Source organism: Bactrocera latifrons, unplaced genomic scaffold (assembly GCF_001853355.1).
Source record: "Bactrocera latifrons isolate USDA-ARS-PBARC rearing strain unplaced genomic scaffold, ASM185335v1 scaffold_837, whole genome shotgun sequence".
NCBI classification, from domain to species: domain Eukaryota; kingdom Metazoa; phylum Arthropoda; class Insecta; order Diptera; family Tephritidae; genus Bactrocera; species Bactrocera latifrons.
The window spans coordinates 54,684-73,423 of record NW_017537531.1 but is presented as its reverse complement, the minus strand read 5'-3'; the positions used below and the strand labels follow the sequence as shown (position 1 = coordinate 73,423).

General features: G+C 36.8%; 1 protein-coding gene and 1 pseudogene across 2 annotated transcripts; both read right to left on the bottom strand.

Moving 5' to 3' along the window:
- Positions 1-7,380: 7,380 nt before the first annotated feature.
- LOC108977084 lies at positions 7,381-9,636 on the bottom strand (annotated as a pseudogene).
- A 2,558-nt stretch (positions 9,637-12,194) lies between these two features.
- On the bottom strand, positions 12,195-13,229 carry LOC108977083 (piggyBac transposable element-derived protein 1-like). Of its 2 annotated transcripts, XR_001994009.1 has the most exons (3): positions 13,094-13,229; positions 12,931-13,010; positions 12,683-12,869 (listed from the first exon to the last, which is right to left on the bottom strand). XR_001994009.1 is itself a non-coding variant. In XM_018946593.1 (2 exons), the coding sequence occupies exons 1-2, from the start codon at positions 12,997-12,999 to the stop codon at positions 12,218-12,220; spliced, it is 726 nt and encodes a 241-aa protein (XP_018802138.1). In that variant the 5' UTR covers positions 13,000-13,017; the 3' UTR covers positions 12,195-12,217. The 2 variants fall into 2 exon arrangements, 1 of the variants encoding a protein (XP_018802138.1); XM_018946593.1 differs by lacking the exon at positions 13,094-13,229 and having other exon boundaries at positions 12,195-12,869; positions 12,926-13,017.
- Positions 13,230-18,740: the final 5,511 nt, after the last annotated feature.

Below are 18,740 nucleotides of genomic sequence, written 5' to 3'. Positions count from 1 at the left end.
ATGTTTGTGTTTTCCCCTTAAAATTCAAAGAAAAATTTTCACATACATAGGTATTTTGTTTATATTTCCTTTGTTTTATTAAATACTTACATTTTAATAAATGTAAGCGAGCCTTTGATTTAAATTGAAAATCGTTATCGTTTATCTTGCCCAATATGAAATCGGAAAAATGTCAATTGTGACACGGAGTTGAGCGTTCGTGATGCCTGCTACATGAACATTTGTAAGAAGGCAGCGACATAACCATGTCCGATATGTACACAAATCAACACAGCTTTCCATTTTGTATGTACACAATTTCGTGGTAGTATGGCAAGTTTCACTTGAATGAAATTCAAAGTGAAATGTTTTATGCAATAAATAGGTAATTTTATTTGTTTCAAATTATCAACTGTTATTACAAATTATATAACAGGGCAATTGTATGCTTCTCTTTGTAAAATAACGTCAAGTTTGTTAAAGCTTTGAATAATTTTACATTTTACATATTAGTGGCATCCTCTCCTACCTCTTTATCACTCTGCTGTCGTCGGCAAATTTAAAAATATTTTTAAATTAGCGAGAGTGACAACTGAGAGCCTGCTGCCTTGTAGTCGTGCAGCTGTCTAAATATCTAAGAAGGTGTGTATTTTAATATTGGGAGATGTCGCATGAATTTTGTCGCTCTCTATGGGTTCAGCCCATCAAGGTTGCAGCATTGGTCATATTTCGTTTACAATCTTCAAAACCGTTGATTGCATCATCTGTCCATTCGATACGAGTTTTATTGTTGCGTTTGCTTCCGGTTATTAGGTTTTGTAAAAAAAAGCTTGACTTTGCACAAGATATTCGAATTCAATACATGCGGTTTTAAGTTTTTTTGTAGTCGAGCTTTCGAGGACGAGTTTTAACGGGTTGACCTTGAGTTTAAATTACATCACTTACCATAACTCGGTTTTTTACTATTATTCGATCGAGATTCATTTTTGTCAGGTCTTTAAATTCCTCGAGTATTTTTACGCATGGTCACTTACGTCGAAAACTTTCATCTGCATATTCAACTCTGTTTGAAAAATTGCGTGATAGTTCTGATGGGATACGGCATCGATTGGCAGAGTCTCTAAAAGTTTAGTGGTTAGGTTAGGTTAGATTGCTGATCAAAAGTGTCACGTAGACTAATAATGTAGCCCTTTGTGATGCCATTGAAAAATAACTTCTGTGTTCGGAATTACAGATTGGCGAAGCGCTTTGTAGCCAATACATATTTACACAGACGCTTAACCTCAACACCCGCCAGTTCGGTGGGATGTCCAAAGGCATGCGCCCCCAAGTGTCGTAAGTCTTGACCTCCCAAAACGGGACAGTCAAGCAGGAAGTGCTGGCTTGTTTCTACCGCATCTTCTACCAAACAGCTTCTACAGTCGGCATCTACCGGATGATAGATACCTATTCTTACTGCATGTAAGCCAATAGGACAGCAAATCTGCTGCTACCTTGATGGCTGCGACCTCAGCCTGGAATACACTACAATAGTCGGGAAGTCTGAAACCGGAGTTGATAGAGAGCTCCTGACAGCAGACCCCTCCACCAACCTTCCCCCAGCTTTGATCCATCCGTGAAGAAGCTTGCTGTCCCTCTCGTCCAATGCCGTCTTCCCACCAATATCTCCCTCGTCGGTATATGAGCAGAGAAGGAACCGACAGAGTTCGGTATGGCGTCTCCATGGTCCAGATGATCCGGTATGCAGTCAAAGTTTGGGAGGATATCCCAATGTCCAGATACGCGTTCCTTTAGGAATCCAGATTCTCTGAGTCTGATAGCCCCCTTCGCGGCAATGCACCTACCGGCAATATCCACTGGCGTTATGTTCAAAACTGCATTAAGTGCCATGGTTGAGGTGGATCTTAATGCAACGCATATGCTAATCAGTGCAGCCCGTTGAACGCTTTCGAGTTTCTTGGCAAGTGTTATCTTCMCTATGAAGACACCATAGAACAAGATGGGCTTGACTATGGTGTCATAGAGCCAGAAGACCACTTTCGGTGAAAGGCCGCATCTTTTGCCAAGAGCTCCTCTACAGCAGTATAAGGCAATAGATGCCTTTTTTGCTCTCTCTGAGCCCTAAATATTTTCACTGTATCCGCCGGTTGCAGGAGAATACCTCCCATCTGCGGCAACGTTGCCACCGGGATTTTATATTTTCTGCTGAATAAAACCATTTCATTTTGTTTGGATTAATGGCGAGTCCACTTCCGACCACCCATTATGTACTACGCTGAAATATTCCTGCGTCAACTCGTACACGGTGCCAAGGAACTTTCCTTTGACCTTAAGTGCTACATCGTCTGCATAGGCCGTCACCCGACAGACGCGATCCTCTAGTTTTTTGAGCAATTCGTCAACGGCTAGGATCCATAGAAGAGGAGAGAGAACCCCACCTCGCGGTGTTCCCCTACTCAAACTTCGCCTCACACGCGCGCTGTCTTATTCTGTTTCGATCACTCTGTCGCACAGAAGACTGGGAAAGAGGTGCTTGATGTTCGATTCAACCCCAAGACCGTCAAGGGCAGTTACTACTGCCTCAGGCATGACATTGTTGAAAGCTCAAGACTATCAAGGAAGGTCCCAACAGCGACACGATAGTATGCAGGGCAGTATCCACTGACCTGCCTTTACGTTTAGCATGTTGTGCTCCCATATATATACCAGTCCATCCGTCTCTCCATAGTCCAGTCATTATAGTAAGTTCACCTCGGAATTCGAATTCGATATTGTATATTGACATCCTAAAGTAGATACACCCTACCATATGAAGGTTTTGAGACAATTTTTAGGGTGCCAATATACAATATTTACAGACCTACAGCTGGGTATCTCGAATTCCGAGATTCTTACCTAATTTAAGCTTAAATGACTGGACTACCAGAGTCTTTAGCAGGAATGAAGAGAGGCTGATTAGCCTGAAATATTTTTCCGTGATATGGGAGCCCCTGTCAGCCTTCGAAATGAACGTAACCTTGACTTGTCTCCAGGCCCCCGGGATGTAACCTAATCTGATGCAGTTCGCATAGATAGGTGCCAACCAGCTTCATGACACCTCAACAGCCTATTGCCGCTGGTCTGTCATGATGCGGTCCGGTCCCGGGGACTTGAATGGTTTGAACGAATTAATCGTCCACGTCAAATGTCGCTCATCTAAAATGCCGACAAAGGCCGCACAATCGTCATGCGGCACCCCGAGAGTTCCCTTCATAGAGGACATGTTGCTCGGGAAGTGAGCATCGAGAAGCATCTGAAGTGTTTCTTCACTGCTGAGGGCTCCACTGCATCGGTAGAGGCCAACGAGCCCACCCCCGGTGCGCGAGGGAGAGTTTGCCGAAGAATCCTGCGGCAACCTTCTGAAAGATTTCCAAGGCGGACCTTCTCCAACTAGACTAAACTCAATAGGAGTGATCGTCGAGGACCCTCCAGTTCGACATCAGCGGGCCAATCCCTTGTGAGGTTAGGATGAGGTCGAGAACCTCCTCCCTACCTGCGGTCACAAAGGTAGGAGAGTTTCCTATCTTACAGATGCGAAGAYTTTCGCTAATAATAAAACCAAAAAGCGACTCACCTCTATYATTGGTATCCGAGCTACTCCAGACTAAATGTCCCGAGTTAGCGTCGGAACCGATGATGACGCCAGTGCCAATCGTAGACGCTTCGGCTAAGGTCCTCCTCAGAGGTGGCTCCACCACATCATCTTGTGGCATGTACGCGGAGATAAGCCAGAAATCTCCGGTGTCACACTCGAGTTTCGCTGTCACTACGTCAGCGTTGTTAAAATTAGGTACAGGCTCTGTTCCTACCTGCATCCTTGGCCATTAGGAGCCTATGGCTGTTTGTCGTCAATCCAGAGATCCCGGTACCAGTCAGCCACTTTCAGTACTACCATATCAAAACCAGATATAATGGCTCCCTTTGTTTTGCTGAGAGGACCGATGGAATCACTGTTTAACATTATCAGCGCTTGCCGATACGGTTCATCGGTTTTCTCTAGGCTTAAAACTTTCCAGTCCTGCGTTGGAAGTGAGGGATTGCAATATCTGAGGATTTACTCAATCTCACTCACAGAGGAAGGTTCGGCCGGCAGACAAACGCGAGCCCTAGGGCGAAAAGGAAGATTCGCTTTGGCCACGGCCTCCAATCGGGCTCCCTTCCAAACCTCCCTCTACCTGAGAGACTACCTTCTTAAATAAGATGGCCGTTCTCTCGTCAGCACAACTTGTGAGCTTGTGCAGCCCTTGGTGCCAACCGGCACTCACACATTTTGGCGGTGACCCAGGGCTTTCCTTGACCACCCTAAGGAARATCGACGAGATAGCCGCTGCTACCGTCTTCCATTCATCATGGGAGATGGCACCGTCTTCCCTACTGCGACCGAGCACCTCAAGTACTATAGCCCCAGCACCTTTAGAGATTTCGCTACCAAGGAAGGTTTCTCCCTCTGCCGCTTGACAGTCGGTTCTGTCCTGTTAGCTTCCGGTCCTACGCTATCGCCCTCGCTCAGCACTTTCTTGGCCCACTCGAGTGTACTAGCATGTTGCTCAGAAACCATGTTTGTCATAGCAGCGTTCCAATTCAATATTTAACTTATTGCTGAAATTTATTTACTTAACAATACTACAAACAGTCGAATATGATCAGATGTTCTTCTACCTCTTCGCATAAAAAAAAATAACCCTGGTCGGACAAATACCGGGGTGTATAAAATTTTTTTCACGTTGAACATATTTTTGCTAATATTAGTTTGGTAACACTGATTATTTGACAGTTTGTGACTAATTTGTTATTCTTAAATAATCAGAATTCAGCAATAAGTTAAATGTATAATAAAAGCTATTTTTGCACTTTATTATATAAAATAAATGTGTACAAACGAATTAGTGATGTGTTAGTGGATACAAAAGCGCAAAATTAATTTTATTTCGAGAAAATACCTACTTCAAAAAATTATAATATATTCGTAGTCTCGAGAATCTCCTCTATCCGACCAYACCCATTTTGTTCGCGAAATCATGGGACGGCCGACCCAAATAGGATTTCAGAGTAATATCTATGTTTCTGTCTTCTTATTAACTGTTAAATCTTGTTCTTCTTCTATAAATTTAAAAATTTCGGTATAATCTGAAAAAATAGTTTTGACTGAAAGTCTGAATGAATCGTTCAAAACAAATTTGGTCCAAGTAAGAAAGCACTATGTTCGGGTGCAACCTAACAGAAGATCGGAATCTAAGCAATTTTATATATACATACATATACACTATATAACTCATACACTGATCAACAAATTCGGCATAAGATTTGTCAGAAATACGGATATCATTTTACGCAATTTTCCTGATTTTATCTGTTAACAATTATCAAGCCACATACTAAAAAAAATGTTCCTTGTGCTTTATTAAGGTATCCCATGTACAATCACTAATCATATGAAGCAAGGTCAGCTGGATGTTCGAAAAACATGGTAACCCTGTAAGTATATGGGAAATAGGTCAAGTTTTCCCCCAATTGTTTATCGTTTAGGCACAAGGATATACTGTTATGTATAGAACTTGTCCTGTAATTTTCATTGAGATAACTCAAATATTGGAAGTTCAAACTTTGTTGTATTAGGTCCAGGAAAGTATTTATCTGATTCAGCCCATTTTTGATACACAGAAATACTACTGTCAGGAAAGGTTTCTGTCTGAATTTCAATTGTATATCTCACACATTGCGCGATATTTTCGGTCAAAAGTCAACCGGGGTTCCCATATTTGGTACCTAGGAGCTTGAAGAGTTTAGGTTGGATTTGGATAATTTTTAGGCATAACGTGACTTTAAAGGAATTATAAGTTCAAGTGTTAGCCCGCTATATCATTTGATTCGTGATTTGTTTACTGGAAAGTGAAAAAACCAAATGGAGTTTAAAATCGTGTTATATGGGAAGTAGTCGTGGTAATGCTCTAATTTCACCCACTTTCACTCTGTGACACAGGAATATGAGAGAAATGCCAGTATTAAGTTTAGTCGAAAAGAGCCGGTCGGGTCCTGAGATATGTGATTACATCAAAAAGTGAGCGGTGCCGTGTCCGCCGTTCAATTTTCACGCCGGTCACCATAATCTTCCTTCTCATACCATCTCGGAGGTAAAATTTAATTCTAATTATTTCATAGTTTTTATACTCTAGCGATCAAAGAACAAAATTGGCTTTTGCCCCGTGATAACGCATTGTTGCTTGTGCGCTAATATTTGGTCAGAAACACCACATTAATGGAGACGCGGCCACCGTATTCCCCAGACCTGAACCGTTTTTTATGTCAGCTGATACCACAGATGCTCGGCATTCATATCCGGAAACTGCGCGAGAGTTTTTAATATTTTTAGATAATTATAGAGTGCTATGGCTTTGCATTAAATAAGTAGTGTTTAGGGCCGTTGTTCGCGTAAAGCTTATAGCGGATCCGATTCCCATTTTCTCAGCAATTAGTATTTAATTTCTTTTGAGAATATCTATATCTGGTTCATAATATCGTCGATTAAAGCCAAACTACCGACCCCATGTGTTGACATACAGCCCCATACAATAACCAGAGATAATGAGATCCCCAACTCCTCTCTCACTGGAAGGGAGAGAGCAATCGCTAAACGTCAAAACCTACCGAACTTTGACAGTTGACTGGATTGAGTAGGTTTTGACGTTTTGCAATTGGAATGACTGGAACGGCCAGATTGAAATTATATCAAAAATACATGTGAACGGAGGAATTTATTGCCGCCGTTCAAGATCGCTAATAAAAATTTAAAATAATGAAAATCAAAGAAAATGCGAAATTTAAATACATATTATGAAATGATTTGTGATTTGATGCATAATAGAATTAATTTTCTATTACAAATGATTAAAAACATTTATTAATTTTGAACTAACAGGCTTAAATCACCTTATTAAGTATTGAAATATCGAAAGTCAGTCGTTTTAATATACCATAAAATCATAAAAAAGGAATTAAGTAGTTTCGCCATATATTAAAAGTCCAATATATAATAATTTGGAATGTTGGGTATGTTAATTTAAAATGTACAAAAATTCTTTCTTGGTGCGATCTGGCCATAATGGAAAATTTTATAAAAACGCTTATTTTGAAGCGCTCTCACACTGGAATAAGTTGAACATCCATTTATTCCTGGTCATGGTTGCCGCGAATCACATTTTTATTTTACCAAATCCCTTAAAAAAATTTACCAAACTTTTTTTTACGAATTTTATTTATAAAAAATAAAAGAAACACATTTACTTCTTTTTTTAAGCGTTTTTTATTTACAAAAGAAATAATTAAAAAAATTAAAAGTATTTCAAATAAACTTTAGTTCTTGTTTCTCTTAAAATTAATATAAAAAAAGATATAACGTCGTGTTTCTCTTAACATTARTGACAAAAAATTGGTCATAAAATAACTTCTTGTTTCTTTGAATGAAATAAATTTAGTTATTGTTAACAATCGTTGAGCTAGAAGGCCACACGAATTTTAGGAAAGTTCAAAAATTCATCAACAATCATCACATCTCCTCAATAGCTATAACTTCGACCTTTTTGATTGTTGATGATTTTTCGATTTTTCCAAAATTCTAATGGCCTTCAAGCTCATTTAACGTTTGTTAACAATAACAAGTTATTTGACAAGCCAGAAGAAACCAAAAACATTGAAATAAACATAGTTTTAGGATCAAAGGTGGTTGGTTACATTTGACAAAATTAATCAATCAAATTTCATTTAAAGTAATGTTTCGCTGCCCACACATAATTTGTAATATTGTGGTTTTATATGACAATTTATTTCTTGTTTTCGATTTAATTAAAGACAAATCGGAAAACTTCCGTTCGGCAGCTGCTGAGCTGTGGGGTAAAGTCATCAAATTATATAAAAAATTTGTGAGATCTTGGAAGCATGCTTCTTCCATTCCATTTTTAAAAACTGAAAATTGTCCCAAAAGTCTGGAATATTCATTTCCGTGTTCAGTTCCAAGTTGGTAAGCCTTACCTATAATTTCAGGATCGCTGGTTGCCAAACCTCCGAAGTTTTTTAATAATAGTTCAATCGATAATCCAGAGTTGGATAAAACTTTACCGAGTGTTATTATTACTAAATTTTTTACATCTTCTCTTGAAAAGTCGAATCCTCGCTTAATTTGTTTTAAGAGCTCTAAGTAAAATTTGAGAACATTTCTTATTATTCGTATTTGAATATAACTTCCTTCGTATTCGTACATAAAATTGACCAATATTAATTTAAAATTGGATTCCAAATGCAAATGTAAGTATGGCAATCTAACCTTTTCTGATTGAAATTCTTTATTCATATCATTGATAATTTTCAGAATGTAGGATAAAAAAAGAAAGTATACCTTTACATCGGGCTCATTCATTTGCAATGCCAGGTATGAAGTTTTAGTACCGTTCACTTCTAACACACGATCGAGAAAATATAAATATAGTGGAAGCCATTGTTCAACAATTCTATTAATAACCCGCTCAAAGGCAAGCCATCTTGTTAAAGAAACGCCTAATATTTTGTGGGGCTCCATCTGACAATATTCTTGAAATTCCTTCAATTCTTCGATTCTTTTCGGGCTATGAGAAAACAAACTGTATATAGAGCGACAAAGTTGTTCGATTTGATGCGGCAACTGTTTACACGCATAAGCTGAACATAAATGTAGGGAGTGACAAGTACACTTGATAAAAAAAAAATCTACGTCCGACTTCAACTTTTCTTTTAGGCTATTCAATTCTCCGACCATTACATTTGCTAGTCCGATAACATTTTTAAGAGGAATATTTCGTTGCATTAAGAGTTTTTAATATCTAAGTAGACGGAATTCGCATCGCAATACTTTAATTCTATTAAACCTAAAAATATGTCATGAACACTTCTTAAAAATTTGTGAAAAAATCGAACAATTAAAATTAAGCATTTTTTTTGTCGAAACATTCGCGGTTTCATCTACAATCAGAGAAAATTTGTCCCAACTGATCGACCAATTCTGTGGCTTTTGTTCGGCCGCAATGAAGCTTCTGTGCAATTCGAGAGTCCGGACAGCACTCTGTTAACAGTTTCGGTAAGAAATCCATAAGTAAAAATGGCAAATTGTGGCAAATAAGAAACTCCGCTTGATGTACTTGCTTAGACATTTGTTGTTGTTCTTCATCCAAAAACTTGTCCATTTGGATTTGATGTTTCTTTTCTGTTCGTTTTGTTTGTAGATTGGGAAAAMATTATGTTTTTTTTTAAATGATAAATGGTTTGACAGCTTCTTATTACAAGCTATGCAATAGCTACACCCATCTTTATTCCGCAACCAAGAAAATCTCGATAGCCAGTCATCTCGGAATTTTCTCCAAGTTTGTTTTTCGCAATGTGTTTCACTGCACACAATAAAGACATGATACATATGGCCATATATTTAGCAAACTATCTTACCTGCRKCCACTGTCACTGCTGGTTTCATGCTCCTCTTCAGGAGGTGCAGGCCTTTTGCGTATAACAAATCTAAATGAATAAAGCATATGATGATTTTCTTATTGAAATCAAAATTAAAGAACTATGAGCACATTTTCACTTACCTATCCATGATTTGTTATTATTTATTAAGTTTATTTAAAAAAAATTTAAACGCGCAATATCCAAAATCACTTGACACGTGGAAAGCAGAAGAACAGTGCAGCGTTGCCATAAACAAAAAATTAACCAAATAACTGCAACCACATTGGTGTTTTTACTGTGGCTGTTGTTATTTGATAAATTTTTTTTTATTTATGCCAACGCTGGAACAGTGCTGGTTTCATTTATGTGAAATGTGCTTAAGACTACTAACCAGGGAAGAATTTTATAGTACGTTTTTAAAATGTTTCTACAAAACTATTTGAAAAAAATGAAAGATAATACAATTCAATCGAAATGGACTTAAATTTTGAAAATTTACCTAAATGAATAAAAATTTCACATTTTACCAAGAGGAAAATAATTTACCACATTTGGTAAAATTTTACGAAATCGGCAACCCTGTTCCTGGTAGAAACAGACAAGTAACAAAAGAATCACATGATCGTCAACAGCTGAGATCACCTGATCGAAATAGTTGATTTTTCGGCACAGAGATTCAAATAAAAGGACTTAAAAAAGATTTACAATTATTTTGATACAATAAATAAAATTTTAATAAAAACTAGGTAAATTTAATCTTTATGAACTTTAATAATCGAAATACATTTGAAAATTTTATAAAACGTACTTAAAATAATAAATTGGGTACCATAACACGGCAACACTCGTGCCTTTTCTAACGCATTTGGCCGTTTTAGTAGTACAATATTTAGGAAACCCTAACGAACTGGTTTAGCTTTTGCCCTGAGTCTTTCCTCATTCTATTGCATTCTTAATGTAATTTCTGTCATTCTATAAGCTTTCGCCTGCGTATGTATGAGTGAAAATGATAGGATTTGTTACTTATACGTTTATACAATGTTGTAGAGCCAGCAACGAATTAACATCAGCAATTATTATGTTCCAAGTCTTTTAAAGATTCTTAAATATATCCTTAACACTTCAATTCCCATGTCCAAGTTAAGGTTGCTATCCAGCTCTAAAGTAATTGCTCAAGAAAAAAAAAAACATTATTTCTTCAAGTAACTCTGACAGCTAGTTACACATTGTGAATGATCCATATTAGAAGAGCAAGAGAGAATAAACAAAGAAAATAAATTTTGTGCGTATTATGTATGTATTTATGCGTGTGTAACATAAATACTTTCCTTGCGATTTAAGGAAYTTTGTTGATAATTGGTAACTTTGTATACAACATTCCAAAATGAAATATACTTCATAACAAAGATTTTAACTAATTTAGGACGAATTTAAAGATTACTTTGAATTTCATTCAAGAAACAATTGTTGATTTGATGTTTCTTCGCAAAATCAGGTTTGCCATGTTCGCATTTTATTGAAAAAATGTATTAAAATTAGTACTAGATTTCTTTAGAGCTGCATACCAACACAAGTAAATTTATCGCAGGAAAGTGTCTTGACCGTTTCTTAAGCGTTTTTTTATATGAAGCTTTAACATTTCTTGAGAGCTGGATACCAAGCTTTGGCAAAAAAAAAATCTCTTTATATAAAACAGTTTGGATACGACAAAAAAAAAATATCAAAAATATGTAACCTACCCCTACTTTTTTTATGGGAGTGTCACCTACCATTAACACTGGGCATTGGGCAATGAAAACTCCAAAAGACATGCGTTTTTCTTTCGGTAGGAAAAAGGCTTCAGTTTTATTATGATAGGTAATCTTTATTTATGTACTTATTACAAAAAAAATTAACACTTATTTATTATGAAAGTTGTACCAGCATTTTACATGCAAACCAATATTACACTTGGTACACATTTTTCTAGTGCTTTGGTGACAAAATCCGCATCTTCGTTCATCATCCGCACTTCCTTCACTCCTCACCTCGATACGCACTCTCATCTGCACAGGAACACCACAAACAGAATTGCGGGTGGGAGATTTGCCATATTTTTGCAAGTAGATAGTTGCCACATTTTGACGGAAATTGCAGTAGGTCCAGTTGTTATCTGAATTCCTTTTGATTAGCCATGCATTTTGGCAACTTGCATCTAAGCTAAAAGCAAAGAGCGGGAACCACCACTTTTTACCGCAAAGAGCTACTCTCATGGAGTGAACGTTTTCGTCAAAACGGTTTACTCCACCCATGTACTTATTGTACATATTGATAATGGCTGCGCAATCGACTTGAATTTAAGACCGCTTTTTGTCCACAAATCCAATTCGATCCACTTTTTTGATGGGTGACGATACTATTATTGTGCCATTTAGCTGCAATAACCTCCTCCGAAGCTTTATGACATATGTAACAACATTGTGATCTCGCAAATACTTTAGCAACGGTAATATAGTAAAACAAATTATCAAAATATAAGTGGTAAGGTACTAACTCAATTGGTAATCTTGAATAGAGCTCTAAAATAACAGCAGCTCTTAGGCCTAACTCAGACTGCATTTTCAGGCCAGGGCCGGACGCGCCCTGATAAGGCTCACAATTGATCAAATATCCATGTCGTGTAGCTGCTGACCAGTGCTTATAACCAAATCTTATTGGTTTTCCGTGTATATGTTGCTTGATACCGTGCCTTTCAAAGTATGGTACTATAGTTTCGTCTATGGAAAAAGTGTGAAGAACCAGTTTTTTCGAAATTGGCAGTAAAATTTACGTTTAGTTTCGTGATATATTGTCGAACTTTAGCGAATTTGTCGTTGGGTGGCAAGGATGCACTATCTGAAAGATGAAGGTACTGCTGAATTTCAAAAAATCTATTTCGCCTTATACTAGAKGCCACTAGTTCATTGTGCGTGTCACTTTTTACTTCCCAGAACATTCGCATGTACTTTGGCGTTAAATATTCCGTAAGAAGCAGTATTGCAATGTAAACTCTAATTTCATCACTAGTCACATTTAGAGTGCGATTTCTCTGCAAAGCATACAAATTGCTCATATCAGTTATGAACTTTACTATGTCGTCGCTATAGAGCAATTCAAAACATTCGACGGCAGACATCTCCATCCGAGAGTTCAAGGAAACTTCTTCATCACAGTCTCCTTTACCGCAAGTAATAAAAGAAGTATTGCTGACACTGCTGTACCATTTCTTTATAGTATTTTCTTTTTTCTTTTTTTTCGGTGCGGGTACTTCCACTTCTACCCCTTCTTCTTCCAGATTATCTAAACAATTGTCTCCAGAGATGGAAAGTCTCTTTTGTATTTCTACTGGAGTTTGAAGCATGCGACTAGAAAGATGAAGAATATTAGCTTCARTTTCATCCCCACTGTCTTCGTCCGTTACCACACCATCATCAGGAGGAAATAAAATAATATCGCCTGGGTCATCTCCGGCCTCCAACTCTTCGGCAATTTCATCTAACGTCAACCTGTAATACGTAAACAAGCTACAAAGCAATATCACCGCATGGCAACAAGCCCTATTAAAAACAATACTCTTCTTATTACTTACGAATTCAAACAACAGTAAAGTTATTATATTGCCCAGTGTCACCTGCAGGTGCCACGGCATATTTCCAAAGTTGTATCAATGATACGATAAGTTATTTTTATTGTAAAATATATTTGTATTACAGCTTATATATTTGTTTATTATATGTAATAACGAAACAATCGGCTAGGATTTAGAATAGCATCCCCGGATTTCGAGGATAAAATGGGTATCGCTGGATAGGTGACGTTCTCCAGACCACGAAAATATATATATATTGTTGCCGCTGACTTATAGTTCTAAAGATATTTGCGTTTAAAGTTAAAAAATTTACAACTTTTAAATTGATAATTTGTTTATTGTGAATAAATTTTTCGCTTATATTATGCACTTTTCACTTACTAACACTTCACTATAACGTTTTTGTATATAAATTTTTTTAATATTTATTGCAAATAAAGCTTTATTTCAATTATTTTGTTTTAGTTAAATTCACTGCATTTGCACAACAAGAATAGGGCTGCATACTAGCAAATAAATGGTATTGCTATATCTGCCTAGTTGTCAACAAAAGAACATAGGCAAAAACTTTATGCCCCAAATACATAAAAGGAAAACGCCAAAAACCTTTATCATTTTTTTATAAAAAAACAAGTTGCAGAAGGGAGTTCTACGCGAAAGAACTCTGAACACCCCGGTTTTGGATCGGCCAGGGTTATTTTTTTTGAAGCGGGGTATAATGCTTTTGCTTATTTTCTTTTGATGACAACTAGGCAGATATGGCAATACCATTTATTTGCTAGTATGCAGCCCTATTCTTGTTGTGCAAATGCAGTGAATTTAACTAAAACAAAATAATTGAAATAAAGCTTTATTTGCAATAAATATTAAAAAAAATTTATATACAAAAACGTTATAGTGAAGTGTTAGTAAGTGAAAAGTGCATAATATAAGCGAAAAATTTATTCACAATAAACAAATTATCAATTTAAAAGTTGTACATTTTTTAACTTTAAACGCAAATATCTTTAAAACTATAAGTCAGCGGCAACTATATATGTAAATTTTAGTGATCTGGAGAACGTCACCTTTCCAATGACACCCATTTTATCCTCGAAATCCGGGAATGCTATTCTAAATTTTACCCAAACAATCAAATCACACAAACTCAGACTGTTCAAGTACCGCGCTAAACAAATGATCGAATTTGACAAATGACGTTCGACTAGTGTTGCCAGAAAAAAAAAAATTACTGTTATTAATAGGCTGTGCTACAATACATAGTGGTAGAATTTAAAAATTATATTTCCGTTTGGTAGAAAAAAAATATCAAACTTGTGTCAATCAATTTCAAATTCTGGTGCACTCGAGGGACAATAGATATAGAATTAAAAAAATATTAGTGATAGAAGAAAAATATAAATTGTTACACATGAAAATGGGAGAAAGAGTGGCTAAGTATAAAATATATAAAAATATGAAAAGAGTAATAAAATATATTAATCTACATTTGTACTTATTTATGTATACTTATGTCAGTTAGGTTATTTGTTTAGGTTTCGTAAGTATGATCTTATGGTAAAATATATCAAAAATTAAGTTGGTATACCTGATACCGGTTTTTGAGATATCTTCTGCAGGTTTCCACATGCTAAAAAGGTTTAAGTCAATTAAAAAATGTATGTCATATATTGCTAATTCATTATTTATTCACTGACTTTCATGTGGAAAGTTCATCCGGTTATTCGTCGATATTAACACTCATACTTTCTACATTTTCCACATCGTCAGAAGTAGCTCGTAGGATGTTACGCAATATAGCACAAAAAATTAACTATTTGGAATGTAGAATATGATTTACTTTGTCCATTCGTTCTTAATTCTTAGAAAAAAAAGCCAAAGCGTTTTTGTAGAATTCCAAAGCCATTTTCAATTCTTACGCGAATCTATTACGTAAGGTGAAAGCTTTAGCTTCGCATAGTTCATTTGTTGTGAATTCGATAGAAATGGTGTGATAAGCGTGGTCAGCGATGTAAAAGCAGAATTTCTTGAGTGGAGAGAGCACTATTACGAACTATAAGAGCGTCATGTACATCACCAAAGTGCATCGCTACTACTCGTACAAGTCGCATCCTTAACTGTTAATCACATACAATAATAGATTAGGCGGAGGATGGAGTCATGTGTAGAAGTTCACGCAAGGAAACATTTCAATTTCCTACAAAATCTAAGGAACAAGATATTTTTTCAAGTAGTTGGAAGTGAGATATAAGAAAACTGTAAGTAGGAGGACCTTCCCGTTACAGTTAAGAATTTATTCTTGGAGAGGTCTCCTTAGAGGTGTCTAGGAACCTATTTTTCAGAGTACCAAATGAAAAAAAAAACAATTTTTTTTAATCACCCTAATATACATACACACACATATTTAGACCTAGTAAAGCGTTTCACCATCTCATACTCCTGTGTAGTTAACGATATAAGGCTAAAGCTAGTTGTAGATCTATTGAAAAATGCCTGATGGATTGAGCGTTGCTAAACTGTGATGAATCTTTAATAAAGCACAATAGCAACGTAACTTGATCTCTTGATACTCATCTATAGTTTTCCAATAGCTATCGTCTCCTAAAGAGTTCAAATGTTTAATTATTTTAAGCTTCAAAAAGTAAAGAAACAACTACCATCCAGAAGTCGTAGTATATTAGAAGTGGCTTTTTCAATAATTAAATTAACAAGTTTTTGTTTCTAAGAAGTGATTGGTATTTTCAAAATTTATTTGTTAATCTTTTGTAATTTGTTTTGTTTGTGTATTTATTTATTCACAAAACTTATTATAGTAGTCGCTCATACATCACTAGATGCTGCAATGGATGCTCTCGTGCCTTTGCATATTTCGGTATCCATTAATCTTTATATTTTCTTTTAATCTATTTAGCATTAAAAAAACTCATTTTTCTCTTCGCTAAGCCGAGAGTTTTAAGCGATTTAAAAAGTTAAAAAAAAATTGCGGCGAAGAACTGATAATAAACATGCAATAGCTTCTTTGTAAAATATGGTCGGACGAAAGCATGCCTAATGATTAGAATTTAAGTGTGCTCTGTCCAATCCACAAAAAGGGAGACCCCACAATTTACGTCAATTACTGTGAGATAAGCCTCCTCAACATCGCGTGTAAGGTTCTATCGAGCGTATTGTGTGAAAGATTAAAGCCCACCGTCAACAAACTGATTGGACCTTATCAGTGTGGCTTTAGACCTGACAAATCAACAACCGACCAGATATTCACCATGCGCCAAATCTTGGAAAAGACTCGTTTAAGAAGAATCGACACACACTACCTCTTCCTCGATTTCAAAGCTTGCCAACAGATGCTACTTTGGACTGAGTAGGCAATTGATAAGTAAAGTCCTCTGTCGACGAACAAAAACCAAACTCTATAAGGCACTCATTATTCCCGTCCTGCTGTATACTGCAGAGACACGGACGATGACAACATCTGATGAGTCGACGTTGCGAGTTTTCGAGACCTCCACTCCGTTGGAAGGACCAAGTGGAGAAGGACCTGGCTTCGCTTGGAATATAGAGAAACGACTGGCGCGCTGTTGTTAACTCGGCTATAATGGCGTACACCGCTTACGACAATAAAGAAAAAGCAGAGAGTTTTTAACCCAGAGTGAACGAAACTTTCGGGTTTGCATGCCAAGCATGACTCTCACACACGTACGTAGTTGCTTGGGCATATCCACTTCGCTGTTTTTCGGTTTGCTATCTATCGAAAATTCACAGACTACTCTCACCATAGGCTGGATCTGCTGTTGCTACATCTAAGTCCAGTAAAATGTTATGTCATAGACGTGCAGCTTTTGAAAAGCGATGCTGTCTTGGTTCTTGGGATTGTAAGGCGTAGTACGGGAATGACAAGTATGTATCTAATAGCTGTAGTAATTGTTTAAATGAGGTGCTTTCAAATTGAAACCTAAAATTCGATATGATCAGGGATTGGCTAAATCACAACCGAAACGACTCACAAAATTAAATTGTGTTAGTGCGAATGGTTGCGGTTGCAGCTGTATGTAAGGAAATGCAGTCCCACAGTTCCCTTATACCGAGTTATTGACGAGTGCTCTCAGAGAGCAGGAGTACAATTCGAGTAGAAAAGCGTTCGGCTGTCTGTTGTGATTGCAGCTTCTCGACGTCGAACCTTCCTTGTATTTGTTGACATGCAAGACAGCAAGATAGTGGTAAGAGTCGATGGTAASACCTCGGAGCGTACGCAGGTCTAAAATACTGGAAACGTGTCTTCGGTCTATCATAACATGATCGATCTAGTTGGTGGCTTTTCGATCCAGAGGCAGCCAGGTAATTCGTGAATACTCTACGCTGGTATCTGGGATCACAGATAAACATATTTTGGGCCCCAGCGAAGTCGATAAACTTCATCCCATTTGGGGATGCTTCCTCGTGGAAGCTGAATTTACCGACTGTTGTGTTAAAGATACCTGTTTTGTTCACCYTTTCGTTAAAGTCGGCAATCCCGATTTTGACATCGTGGCGGGAGCAACTCTCATAGGTACGCTTCTTCCATCTAGGCGTGGGCGTCAATCAGGGATATGTTGAAAAACTTCGCTTTGATGCGGATTGTGGCTAGCCGTTCATCCACAGGGTATTGATTAGTTTTTATTGCRGGTCCCAAACCCAACGTACARCCTTGAGTAGACATGGTTCGCTTTTTCACTTTAGCTCGCCTTCCGGAAGTCGTGAGCAGCTTGAGCCCTATGCAAAAGAATCGTTTCTGGCCACTCCCATGTGAATGGCGATCAGAGAATTTTCCTCCCTTGAGTGAACTTCTACATATGACTCCATACTGTATTTACTATAGTTTAATGACGAAAATGCGTAAAATTTTAGTAACGTCAAAATTTAATGTCAGAGGTCCAGATCTTCCCTTCACAAGAGTATTTTAGTGATTTCCGATTTTCTAGCTGACTTTATATCGCATATTTTGGTCAAAATGTGTGATATTTTTATAAAATTAAGTGGACAAGTTTTCATTAAAATAATATGATTTTACACCTTTTTCCATACCACACAACCATATTATAATGATTTTCAATTAGATATATTTAGGGGTTTCACATGGTCTCATAAAGTTATCAGTTATAAAGATCCGAAAATATAGCGTTCAGAGCTGTATTTGCGTAAACTTATTTTAGTATGCAATCAAACRYTAAATTTTTTAAACTAGTAAAAAATTTATGATTTTATGATTTTACGATGCATTATGACATGTTGTGAGTACCCCATTTGTTAATTTTTCCTAATTACATACCCAATACATTAAATTTAGCTGCTTAAGGTCCGTTTCCACCCCTCATTTCTTGAGCTGTAGTAGTAATTTTTACAGCAGGTCACGCATTGTGGATGATCCACATTAGAAGAGCAAGAGAATATTAACAAAGAAAATATTTAATTTTTTATTTTTTTATTTTATTTTATTTTATAAAAGCTTACATAATAATACAATTATTATACAAACTAAGAAAATACGCAGCACTAGCATCATGGGCTATCGGCCGACTGGTTATATTATATGCGTCGAAGAAGGTCGCTGTCTTTCAAAAAGTTGTAGATTTTCGAAATGTTGTTGCTTGAGGGATCCATCAATAAAATT